At 48.7% G+C, this 12974-nt stretch overlaps 2 protein-coding genes across 4 annotated transcripts in view; one reads left to right on the forward strand and one right to left on the reverse strand.

Annotated features, from left to right (window-relative positions):
- The window catches only part of MYH11 (myosin heavy chain 11), a 123520-nt gene extending 119088 nt beyond the window's left edge, over positions 1-4432 (forward strand). The window contains exon 41 of the mRNA XM_058569970.1: positions 4228-4432. Coding sequence (XP_058425953.1) covers positions 4228-4360 — 133 coding nt within the window. The 3' untranslated portion in view covers positions 4361-4432. The remainder of the gene's footprint in view (positions 1-4227) is intronic.
- Positions 4433-5795: 1363 nt separating this feature from the next.
- NDE1 (nudE neurodevelopment protein 1) overlaps positions 5796-12974 on the reverse strand; it is a 28483-nt gene continuing 21304 nt past the window's right edge. For 2 of the 3 annotated variants that reach the window (XM_058569982.1, XM_058569981.1), the window contains exons 5-9: positions 12726-12862; positions 11028-11207; positions 9597-9688; positions 8106-8257; positions 5796-7314 (exon numbers count right to left, since the gene is read on the reverse strand). In XM_058569982.1, the coding sequence (XP_058425965.1) occupies positions 7221-7314; positions 8106-8257; positions 9597-9688; positions 11028-11207; positions 12726-12862 (655 nt within the window). In that variant the 3' untranslated portion in view covers positions 5796-7220. Of the gene's footprint in view, positions 7447-8105; positions 8258-9596; positions 9689-11027; positions 11208-12725; positions 12863-12974 lie in introns of all 3 variants that reach the window. The other variant, XM_058569983.1, reaches the window with a different exon arrangement.

The raw sequence follows: 12974 nt of genomic DNA on the forward strand, positions 1-12974 counted from the left end.
CGACCCCAGACTTGGAGAACCACTGCATGAGACGAGGGGAAGCCCAAATCCCATTCAGAGAGGGGAAGAGAGCGGCTCGTTCAGGGTACAGGGACTTGGGAAGGAGCCTCCAGTGCTTGCCAAGTGAAGGGCCTGGTGGGTCCCCACTGATGGAATGGAAACCAGACCTAACCTCTCAGGTCCAGCAGGGGCTTGGGAGCAACCCGAGGGTTGGCTGTCAGCGGAGGAGAGCTGTTCTCACCACGAAGACCCCCAGGATACACTCAGCTGGCGACGGGACACGGCCCGCCTCAGTGGCTGGGCTGAGCAGTGGGGCAGCAGTCAGCCACTCCAGCTCTCAGCCTTTGCTGTCTGAGCTCCCTTTTCTCAGGACCAGTGATCTGTTAGCACACGCTGAACATCCCCTGTGGGCCCCGGCCTAGACAACTGACCCTTCTCTCAGGCCATACAGGCCCATATCAAACAAACCACATTTTACAGCCCTAAGAGGAACAGACACAAACACAGGCTGAAGACAGGTCACACCTTTTCTGCCTTCTCTGAGTCTTCTAGATGTACAAAAACCTAAAACCAAGCACTAGAGCTCTGAGTGAGGTTGGCAAGCATAGCCAGCTCCTCAGTGAACAAGGAATTGCAAAACAATTTATCACACAGTTTATCAGCCAGATAAATCTCGACACAAGCCATTGTGAAAGCCCGACCAATGTACCCATCATTTGCCACATCACCAGTCATCTCTGACACGTGCCACCAAAGGCGTCCACCTCTACCTTCTTGCTAAAAGACAAGACCAAATAATAGTAATAAAGTGAGATGCTGCTGCAGCCTCCTTGCCCGGGTCTTTTCAGGTTCAGTTCCCAAGTGGATCTCTGAACTAGCTTACTCCAACGCCTTCACCTCCCTGAACAGGTATGCATAATGGGAGAAAGCCACCTGCGTTCTTAGAAGCAGCTCTGAAGGACAGAAATATGATTTTTAATTGAAAAAACGGCTTGTCCTTTTGTGTGCCAGCCTTAGAGCTCTTGGCTTCAGGGGCTTGGCTGTAAGGTTGACTTGAAAGTGCCTTTAATTATTGAATTGAAGCAAATGCTTTTAATGATTAAGAACGCATGTCACCGGGCTCTCGTTTGCCGATGGTAACCACCGGGGACTCTCTCTCTCTGTTTCAGAGGCCCCCTCCCCCAGGAAACTCCGCAATGACTCACCAGGTATCATGCCTTAGCTTCGTTGCTCATGTGTGTCGCACTCGGTTTCCATTTCCTTTCTGCCCGTCGCGCCCTCCCCGCCCTCCTTTTTTTGACCCTCGCAAATTTCCATGCGATTCCTGCAAAATCGGAAGGCTTGGATATCTCAGTTCAAAACTGTCTTTCATGAAAGCCTAGATCAACCCAAGAAGACCTCATCTCTTGACCCATTTTCCTTCCCTACTGCCGCTTTGGTGTATGAGATGGCACCCAATGTGGACGTCCTTGTCCCCGCGTGTTGGCGAGGGTTTAGAGGCTGTGTGTGTGTCGCTTGGATTGCTCTTACCTGTGTAAGAGGGCCTCTCTTACACGGTTAGGACACTCGGCTCTGCTGTCTTCCTTTGTCTGGTTAAGATGCCCGGTGAGCGGGTACGATGGCCCCACGATCTGGGTACATTTCTGGAGAATGGCTTCCATCTGGCTGGTCTGGTTCACAAATAAGAATTAACGAAGCACAGGTCCATGGTGACCGCGTTCCAGCAACTTGTCCCCCCACCGTTGGGCTTTCACAAACTTGTCTGCGAAGGAAACGAGCTCTCACCGCCATGTCTTACAAGTGTCAGGGCTGCGCAAGGCTTCAGCAAGGCCCCACCTGCTCATTGCATTTTCAGCACACGGGGGCAGACGGCGGCCACCGCAGAGCCCAGTGCCATCCTGGCAGAGCCTGTTCCAGGTGTCACGGGCATGTATTCACGGTCTGGGGAATGGACACCCAAGACTTGAGGAAGCCCATGGGGCCCTTCACAAGACCGAGTTAGATTTTAGCAACTTTTTCCTATGTGAAGTTAGACAACAGGGGCCTGGTTTTCCTTTGATCCTCCTTGAGAGGCCAAGCCAGCCCTGGCGTGTGTCCATAGTCTTCTTTCGGAGAATCTCAGCTTTGCTGTCGCTACCCAAATACTTAAAGCTGGATGAGGTCTTGGCAGTTTCAGGGTCGATTTTGTGGGGGAGCAGATAAGCCCATAGGACACACGGCTTTCAAGCAGCTCTCCTGCCAGCTCATTGGGATCGGGGGATAAGCTGAATTCTAGGGTTGGCTGGAGTGTGGGACCCACTCGTTAACGGGAAACCACATCCTTGCAAAGCAGGACGTGCTTAGATTCTCGTGCTGATTCCTGGTGTGCCAATAGTGCCTTGGATAAGCTGTCCACGAACAGAATCCAAATTTTCCAGGATGACCATTTAAGAAAATCTTTAGAAGGGTCCCTTACTTCCCATAACAGATATAGCTGGTGTCAACCTTTGCATAGGATTTGAAGCCAGTTCCCTGCAGAAACGCCCCTGAACAGGGACAGGTTTGCAGGGCTGCCACCTGAGCTGGGACTGACAGTGACCCAGGGCACAGGGTACCTCCTGGACCAGGGGAGCACATCTGTCCATTACCTCTTCTAGCTAGAAATACAGACTCTTCCCAGTGGCAGAGAGTGCCCAGAGCCTGAAGCGTAGGTGAGCACTGTTTGCCAGCCCCGGCTGTCCCATGAGTTGTGCACCTGGAAGGCAGAAGGAGAAGGAGAGAGACGTGTGGACCGTGGCTGCGGCTCCTCTCTCCGCCCTGGGCTCTGAGACCCTCCCCTCTGACCCAAGTTCTTGGAAAACACAGTGCTAACGAAGGAAAAGACTTTTAAAGGTCACTTCTAGAGTGATGGAAAGTTAGTTCTAAGGGAGCTGGAGGCCTGGAAGCTTCCCCCTGAGGTGAGGCTGGCCTGAGTCTTCAGTTGGGAGTGGCTACAACTTTAAGTATTTATTCCTGATCGCTGCACCTTGGGAAGTACCACCCGCTGAACCTGGTGGGTTTTCTCAGCCGGGGTTTCTCCCACCCTCGGACCCCAAAAGGCTCCTGTTGGGGTTCCCATTCCCTGCCATCAGGAATCTCTGGGCCTTGCTTGTGTGTCCAGTCTCACCTGTCTGAGTCGTCCTTTTGACTAAAGAATCGATAACTGGGGTGGGCTCACCCTCGGGGCTTCTCTGTCGGGCCTTTGTGGGGCGAAGCAGGTGGTTTTTGTTACAAAAAGTCTGCTTTCTTCTTAGACGTCCTTAAATGAGTTAAGACGGGTCCTCTCATCAGGACAAACAAGGCTGGGTGGCCAGAGCCCCACACCTTTGTTTGTTGTGATCGCTGAAGAGACAGCGAACGTTTCTTCCAAACAGCAGGGGTTAAGTGCGGGTGGATCTGACCTTTCCTCCTCCTGTCTGGCCCACCCTCCTAGGCAGAGCCTCACAGCAGGCGACCAGAGCAGGCCCTGGTGGTAACTCAGGGCATCAGCAGGATGGAGGAGATGGGGGCAATAAGGACAGAGAAAAAGGGGTGTTCTACCAGCCAGAGCTAAAGTATACCTTGAATTAAACATGTCTAATTTATTTTTCTAAGAAATATTGAGCACCTATTATATGCCATGGGAGCAAAACCCAGACAAGATCCCGGCTCTGGGGGACCTCAGTCTGAGAATTCTGCTTCACAAAGGCAGGGGCACCATGTCGCCCTTAATCAGAGAGCACCCGTGTGGTGTCCACGCAGTGACCTCCTTCCCTCTCAAAGCCGCCCTTGACTTTCATGTCCACCTTCTTCCAGTGGAAAACCTAAAATCTCCCCTTTTTCCCTTCTGAAGGCGAGGAGGTGCAGAATGAGAACACAACGTGTTCTCCAGACCTGCCCCACGGGGTCTGAATAAACCCATGGGGGTGTGTCACCCCTCGCTTACCTTTTTTCTTCTTTTCTAAGTAAAAGACCGCAGCAGACCAGAATCCTGGGGGTCATCAAGTGCCCAGGCCAGACATTTTTGACAGCAGATAGTCCTGCTTTGAAAAGCCGACTTTGCCCCATTCCCAGGCCTTGAGAATGGTCAGGATTTGTTGACTCTGACCTGAATATTTGCGTCTCATTTGTTCTGAGTTTGTGTTTGTTTTTCGCCCCTTCTAAAAATCTCTTCCAACCTCGAGGGAGATTTCTGTGCTAAAGAAACGTGTGTTTTCTTACAACCCACAGGCGAGGAAACGAGACCACTTTTGTTCCCTCGAGAAGGTCTGGAGGACGTCGAGTTATTGAAAACGCGGATGGTTCTGAGGAGGAAGTGGACGCTCGCGATGCAGACTTCAACGGAACCAAAGCCAGTGAATAAGCGACTTGCTACAAACAGGACAAAACCCAGTGGACTCTGCTTAGCACTGTCTAAATCCATTTTCAAATTTCAAACGTCACAAGACACCCCTCACGAGGAATATAAAAACCACCACCCTGGGTTCAGGGTATCGATTTCAGTTTTGAATGATGAACCAAATGACAAAAACCCAACAGGAGACACAGGCACACCCGCTCCCTCCATCAATGAATTGTGCAGATTTTGAGTTTTTAGAAAAATATATCCACGGTAACTAATCACTGGCAACTTAGTCTACATGAAATGGGGAGAAAGTCACCCAAAGGGGTGCCACTGCCCCCCACTCCCAAGCTGTTCCCTAACCTGTGTACCCTTCTGACGTCTGGAGCAGGCCCTTGTGTGAGAGTTCTTTTCCCCTCCTGGTTACCGCACATCAGATGCACACAGTTCACCGAGACCAAGTGCCTTCTGCAGTCACGTGGATTAGAAGGAGACACTGCTCCTACGGGAAGGGCAGGAACGCTGCACTGTTTTATATGCACCCCGACTGTACCTAAGGACACCCTCACGAATAAAAGGCTATCAATCACTAGAACGTGGTCGGCTTTTCTGTTTTCTGCAGAGCGAAAGAGCGAGAGGTGTTCTTTTTTAATCCTCACAATAACCCTATGAAGTCAGGGTTGTTATTTCATTAATGGGGAAACTGAGGCCTAAGGAGGTGAAAGAAATTGTCCAAGATCCCCCAGTTGGCAAAAAAGGAAGCAGACATGCGAAGTGAGTCTGTGTGAGGGGGCTTCCCCGAGAGGAAGGGGACAGCTCTAGGCTCAGGGAGTCAGAACGTGACCAGGAAGAACATCTTTATCAGTCAAAACCAAAATGTATATAATGTGAAGGATACAAGATTTCCTTAAATTCCTAAGTTAAAACACACGACTCTGCCCAGCCTGAGTTGACAAATTTTTTCTAGAAAGGCCAGAGAGTAAATATTTTAGTCTACATATGGTCTCTGTCATATAGTCATCTGTTTTTTTTTGAAACCACCCTTTAAAAACATAAAAACCATTTATAGCGCGAGGGCCATAAAAAACCAGGCCAAGAGCCCTCTCCTTCCTCAGCCTGCGTGTTTTAGACAGAGATCCCTTGGCAAAGGTTCTATTCAGCGCAACCAATTCCATACACAGCCTCTGTGGGATCGAGTAGACTTGAGAAGAGAGGAAATACGGAAACTGAGAAGACTCAGCTGAATGACCAAATGCCAACATACCCTGAGCAATACACAAACATATCCCAAAAGTTCTAAGAAGTTGACTCAAATGGAAATTTTTGAAAAGTAGGTTTTCTGCATATTTAGTTACTTGGTTAAAAAACAAGAGTTTCTCACCACCACACGAGCACACACAGAAGCACACACACACGAAGCAGCATTTACTGACTACAACCACTGACTAGTGGAACATCAGTTTCTCTTGATTTTATTGTTCTTTTAAAAAAATAAAAGTACATCTTTTACCGATACAGGTTAGAATGTTTCTAGGGTAACTAACGGGCACTGAAGTTTAATTCTAATTTGCTGTTGAGTTTCAGTAGCACTTGAAAAGTTCTATTTTCAACTCAAGGATATTTTCGCCGTTCTTTTGGAAAAATAACTTAGTAACAAAAGGAAGGTTGTTAGGTTGCACGCGTGCTCCTGTGCTCCTGAATTCACGTGTTCTTTTGCCTTGCATCCGAAAGTGAGAGACAGCAGTTCACAACAAGCAAGGATGAGCATATCCACTGTCTACCTTGGAAGTCCCGTGGTCTTTTCTTCTGTGAGAAGGAAGCTTCCAAGAACGATCCCGATGGTTTAATCTCGTTTGAAGGTCACCCCGATATTTCATTACGGCTTTGAATGAAGTCCTGTTCCGGGGGCTGTAATACCAAGGCCATTCCACCCCAGTGACCTTCAGGGTCCTGAAGCGGAGGTCACCTCCAGGCCAGGGCGACAGGGTCAGGAAAACTAACGGTCAGGACTGATCTAAAGAGGACACGATTTTCCACCTACCTGGTCCACACACAATTTACACTAAAACTCAAGCACACCTCTTAAAAGCCTCAATGAGAGGCAGATTAAAAAGTCTCGGAGGTCCACCACACCAGTTTAAAAAGGCCCATGGCCGTAGCAGTTAAGTTCACATGTTCTGCTTCGGCGGGGTTCGTGGGTTCGGATCCTGGGCACAGACCTACTCACCGCTCATCAAGCCATGCCGAGGGGGCATCCCACATAGAAGAACTAGAAGGACCTACAACTAGGATATACAACTATGTACTGGGGCTTTGGGGAGAAAAAAGAAAAAAAGAGGAAGATTGGTAACAGATGTTAGCTCAGGGCCAATCTTCCTCAAAAAAAAAAAGGCCAGTGCCCATTCCACTCCTTGCTCCTAGACATGATGCCAGTACACCAATCCTTGCTGGGCCATAGAACACGGGGAGATTTTGTTCTAGAAGGCAGCTCCAGCTGAGTGGGGGCTGCAGTGAGCCTCAGAGATAGGCTCAGATCCCACTGTTAGGGCATCTCCAGACATTAAAAACACCTCGCAAGACCAATGAGGACTCGGGACAGCTCAAAATGATGGGGCAGCCTCCACACCCTTTCCAGAGGGTCCAGTTTGTCCCCGTCCGTTTGCAACACACCAACAAAGAGGCTGGCAATTATGAGACACCATTTCATGGGCACAACCATCAGGGGCCACAGGGGATGGCCATAGTCATTGGCCAGTGTGACTGCTGGCTTCTATTTCTCAAACTAACCTAAAGAAACCAAAAACCTAGTTTAAAGAAAAGCAGGCAAGAAAGGTAACAACTCCCACACAGACAACCAGGGGCTTTGGCTTCCGTGGCTTTCCTAAAGCAACATCTTGACTACACCCTGGGCTGGCGGCAGCGATGGTGAGGCAACATTTGAAGGCGGCTTCCCAAATTCCAGGCGTTTTCCCAACCTTCAGACAGAGCAAACCAAGTTAAGCGGACATGACAGCGGTGACAGCCTGGCTAGCATCGGGGCCCAGAGAGTCACAGGAGTGAATATCAAGAGTCAGGAGCAGTGTCTCCCTGGGTCTCAATTTTCTCTCCTGTGAAACGAAGAAAAGGACACTGGCTGTCTAGCTCTCACGTTCCCAAGGCCACAGGAAAAAACCCAGCCACAGAGACCCTCTAAGGACATCCACTTCTAAAGGCCCGGAAGTTACGTGCATGCCGTGGAACACGATTCTTCATTTCCTGTCATCTGTCTGCCACTGACCCACCAAGTTTGTGTGGCCTGGGGTCTGGGGAGATGGTGGCACATCTTAGAAAATTCCCAAATCGGGAAGCTGCCCTGATTTTCTTCAGGCAAGAAAATAAACGAAGCTGTTAGAGGCCACCCAATCGGGTGACTGACTTCAGGAATCCAGTCTGGCTGGAATTTAGTGCCAGTTTCCCAGAGGTTCTAAAGATTAAAAAAAAAAAAAAAAAATCCTCTTCCGGGGGAAGCAGAGCAGTGTTAGAAGCTCGTGGCCCAAAGAAGTGATTTATACAGGACTTGCTCACAGCGTGACCTGGGCTTGGGGCTGCAGAATCAAATAAGAATGAGCCACTCCTTGGCCGTTTGCCCAAACCAGAAGACACACCTCACTGCGTCTCATGGGACGGGACAGAGGATAAGGATGACATAATCCTGCAACTTTTAAAAAATGGCTAGTGGTCTGGGGTTACAGGCTCCCGCCTGTAGAGGACAGCAAAAGGTACTGACCCTTTATCACCCAGAGGCACGCTGGTGCTGCCTGCCCGTCTGTCACTGCCATCTCTGTTCTTGCTCCCCCGTCCTGAGGCCGGGCCACTCGTCCGGTTTGGGGACTGATCATACACGAAGTTCCGGCAGGATGCAAGTTTGGACTCCAGTGCCTGGAGAGAAACACACTTTCATCTCTCAAGGCAAAGACAAGAACTCTGCCCTCTCCCTGGAGCCCAACACAGACAATAACCTAAAACGGCGGTTCTCAAGTCGTGTTGTGCGTTGGAATTCCAAAGTGGGGCCCCAAAGGAATCCAATGTACACCCAAGGCTTAGAACCGCTGGCCTAAGATATTTAGGAGCTTCCTGGAAAATCACTAACCCTACCCATTATCCAGCTCTGCCTGTAGGAAATCGGACATCAGCTGTTGGAATCATTCACTCTTGTTTACCTTCTTCGACATGCACAGAGCGGCAGGAGGTCTGAACAAGGACTTTGCCTTGCTGTAAACAGACCCCGTGAAAACCAAAAGGGCACCGAGACCACCCAGGCTTCTCTGTACTCTAACTGTGCAAAGTATTAAATCAGAGACCTGTTTCTATAACAGAAAACCAGATAACCAAAACCAAAAGTGAAAACATAAGAAATGAACCGCAAGCTTCTATGAAGTTGCAGCTCTGCACACATACATTCTGACTGACGACAGAATGGCAGGATTTAAATCATGTGGCTTTCCAGGCATCATTTTAAAAAATAAAAGAAGCAGGGGCCGGCCCGGTGGCACAAGCGGTTAAGTGCGCACGCTCCGCTGCGGCAGCCCCGGGGTTCGCTGGTTCGGGTCCCGGGCGTGCACCGACGCACTGCTTGGCAAGCCATGCTGTGGCGGTGTCCCATATAAAGTGGAGGAAGATGGGCACAGATGTTAGCCCAGGGCCATCTTCCTCAGCAAAAAAAAAAAAAAAAGAGGAGGATTGGTGGATGTTAGCACAGGGCTGATCGCCTCACAAAAAAATAAATAAATAAAAAAAAAATAGAAGCAACTACAAAGAATACCTATGGCATTTCTTAAGCACAAAAGAATCCTTCCCTGTAATTAATATAAGACCTGTAAAGTCAAGTTCTCGGCCCTAGCCTTTTAAGATTTTCTCTAACTCCCTGAGACTTAAAAAAAAAAAAACACAAAGAGGGCAATTTGCAAATGTTTCTCAGTTTTTTCAAATTAAGAAAAAAATCACAGACATCATTCACATTTCCCAAATTCCAAGGAAAAACGGTACCAAGAAAGAAACACCCAGGGATCAAAGGGATGACTTAGGTTCAGAGCTCGGGGTGTTTGTCAGTAACAAAGCCCTCAGAAGCTCAAATCGTTGTAAGGGACAGTACAGGACCAGAGCCACACCTAAAACGCATGAAGCCGCTTAAAGGGGAAAGGAACTGGTAAGGTCATCCTCTCTAATACCCTGAAGATAGGCAAGAAGCCTGCCAAAGCCCAGGGAGGCACCGTCTTACCCCCACTTTCCGCAGCAGGTCTCCCACGATGTTGAGGGCAGATATCCGGGCAGCAGGTGTGAGGGGGGTCCCACCCGTGGAGTCATCCAGACCTGGGTGTGTAAAGGGAAGCGCACATGACACCAGCCCACATCATGAGTCTGAGCGCTAAGGGTCTCTAAACGTGCAACCAGGGGGTGGGCGAGGGAAGCTAATGCTTCCCCTTTGATTCCAGACGCTGCCCTGTTTCGTTCAATAGTTAACTGCCAACACAGTAAGAGTCTGTTTAGTGACCAACCTTTCGCAGCCTTACAATGACTATATTAAATATTTATCGCAACATGCTATTCTTTGAAAACAAAATCGAAACAAGCCCTCTTGAAATTCTAGGAATTCCATATAGTTAATTAACATTAGCAGCATCTGAGCAAGCCACATGGATAGGGGTTCTACTGTACAGAGAACCTCTCTTCAAAGCAGGACTCACGCACCAGCAGCACGAACACCACCTCGGAGCCTCTTAGAAATGCAGGATCTCAGGCCCCACCCAGACCTGCTGAATCTGAGATGCATTTAACAAGAGGCCCAGCTGAGTTGGGTGCATGTTAAAATGTGGAAAACACAGCTCAAGACTGGGATTCTGGAACTCTCACCAGTCTCTTCATCCCAGGCGACAAACTAAGGGAGAAGGCAGTATATGGTAGCGTACGCCCTAGAGCCAGCCTGCCTGGGTTTGCATCAACTCAGCCATCCACCAGCTGTGTGACCTTAGGCACGCTCCTTAACTCAGGGCCTCAGTCTCCTCATCCATCAAATGGGGATAGCACTTCCATTACCTGTACCTTGGGCCTGTTGGGAGAATTCAGTGAGCTCATATATACATGCAGAGCACTTTAAGCAGAGTGACCAGCACATACTGAGCACTCGATAATTGTCTATTATTATTATTTGCTACTACGTGGTCTGATCAGAGTCTCACAGTTCATCAGCCAGCAGAGGGGCTGGCATGAAAACTGAAATTTCTCACTTTTTACTGCACAGCACAGATTACATTGCCTCCAGTTCTAGACGGATATATTGCTGGACCCACATAATGCTTTTTAAATTTTTTACTTGGTCACTGAAATTTTAAATTTGGGAGATTTCATATTCAACAAGAGGGTTTCTGGCTTCTGGTGAAGAATGGAAATGTCTGCTAATGCTGGCCGACATTTGTAGTAGGAGCAGAGTGGCAGCTGCCCCCTTCAGATGAGGCTTCTAGTTCCCAGTTCACCTCAGACTCCACTGCTCCCTACTGCCTCACACCCAAGAGGCTCCTCTCACTGACCTCAATGGTCTGCCCCTGCGAACACTCCCAGTTTGCGCCCTGCCCTATGGCCTGGTCCAATTTCTCTCTCACCCGGGAAAGCTTTGTGAAACAAAGAAGATCCTCCCGATCCCCGTTCCCCTTACCGCGTCGGAACGTCCCAGGTGTGTTGAAGCTCGAGCTGGGTCCTCGATGAGCTATGGGAGTGGACGGCACAGAGCCAGTGGCCTGCACAGCTATGTCTGTCCTTTCAGCTTCCACCGAGCTGGGCTTGGGGGTCCTGGGTTTCTCCTGCTTTTGCTGCACAGCCAATTCCTGCCGCAGATCTGGGCCAGGAAAAGGATTCAGGTTAAGTCCTTGCTTTGGGTGATGGGGGACGGGTCAACAGTAGACGCTTGTCAGGGAAAAGAAGTACCAGGGGGAAAACTCCAGGCGGAAACACTGAATGAAGTGGAACCCACAGGACCTTGCCTAGCAGGCTTATAAAACTACATGATTTTTCTTTTGAATAAAAACAAAAAGGTTTAAAAAATTTTTTAAACTATGGCAGTAACACACTAATGCTTTTATTGTTTCAAAAATATTCCACTGTGGCAGGGTATATAGAATACTAGGTGGAAAAATGCTTTCCCAACCCTTCCCCACATGCCCCTGCTCACTCATAATCACTGTAACATGGCGGAGTCTTTCCAGCTCTTCTTCTCTGCATGTTCATATGTACAGTTTATATGTACATGTATATATCTATTAAGCAAATAATATGAATAACTTTTTTTTTAATTTTTTTGTGAGGAAGATCAGCCCTGAGCTAACATCCATGCTAATCCTCCTCTTTTTGCTGAGCAAGACCGGCTCTGAGCTAACATCTATTGCCAATCCTCCTCCTTTTTTTCCCCAAAGCCCCAGTAGATAGTTGTATGTCACAGTTGCACATCCTTCTAGTTGCTGTATGTGGGACGCGGCCTCAGCATGGCCGGAGAAGCGGTGCATCCATGCGCACCTGGGATCCGAACCCGGGCCGCCAGTAGCGGAGCACGCGCACTTAACCGCTAAGCCACGGGGCCGGCCCAATATGAATAACTTTTATTAAGCATAAGTAGAAACAACGTCTACTGTCTATGACTTATCTTCCTTCCTTCAATGGTATGTCTTAATCTTTCTATAACTACATTTATATCTATACCTTGTTTGTTTTAACAATTGCTTAACATTCCACAAAATAAATCTAATTTATTTAACCACTTCATCATTGATGGACATTTAGGAACAAATACCTTAAAACTTAAGAGTTTTTTCTTTTTAATCCCTCTTCCACTGCCTACACATTAGAAACTAGATTAATGCCATAGACAATTAACTGGGACTTTAAACAAAATCTCTATGTGCCCAACGTGGGTGATTCACTAATGTCGTGTTACAGTTGGCAAGCTCTACCTCTGGAACTGCTCACCTCCAAAGAGCAAATGCTGCTGTGGTTTCAGAGTTCTAAGCCACGGGTGTCAGCTGCCATCAAGTCATGAAAATGACAAGCTAGCTAGCAAGTCCATCAGGACTTTCTCCCCACAAAACTCTTGTGTTCCTACTGAGCATAAAGCTGGTGGTGGGTTTAAATACCCACAAGGGATCTTTACAGAATCTGACAATTCTTAGCATGAGGCGGGGACCAAGGCTAGAGCCTGCTCGGTGTGGTCCCATGCCCTCTAACCAGACAGCCTGTGTGCCAAGCAGGCCGTGGATTTCCAGCAAAGGTAACAATGGGCAATGCTGAGGGTCAAGATATTCTCAGGTAGGGAGAGGGAACAACGCTGGTGAGGGCACACGGCACAAAGCCAAGGCCTCCTGACCTCTGGCCTCATCCTTCAGTCGCTGAACAGATTCTAGGAGATTCTCCTTCTCATCAAGTTCGCTCTCCAGAAAGGCATTTCTTTCAATGGCTTGATTCAAGCGCTGCTCAAAGTCTTCTAGAGACATGATTGTGGCCCTGGGTAAGAGAAAAGCAGAGTTGTCCAAGAGGGCAAACGGCAGCATCCATCTGGTGCTCACAGACCCGGGAGACGAGAAGGGTCAGACACGGGGGCACAAGTCCAGCCCTG

This window comes from Diceros bicornis, chromosome 26 (genome assembly GCF_020826845.1).
Source record: "Diceros bicornis minor isolate mBicDic1 chromosome 26, mDicBic1.mat.cur, whole genome shotgun sequence".
Lineage (NCBI taxonomy): Eukaryota > Metazoa > Chordata > Mammalia > Perissodactyla > Rhinocerotidae > Diceros > Diceros bicornis.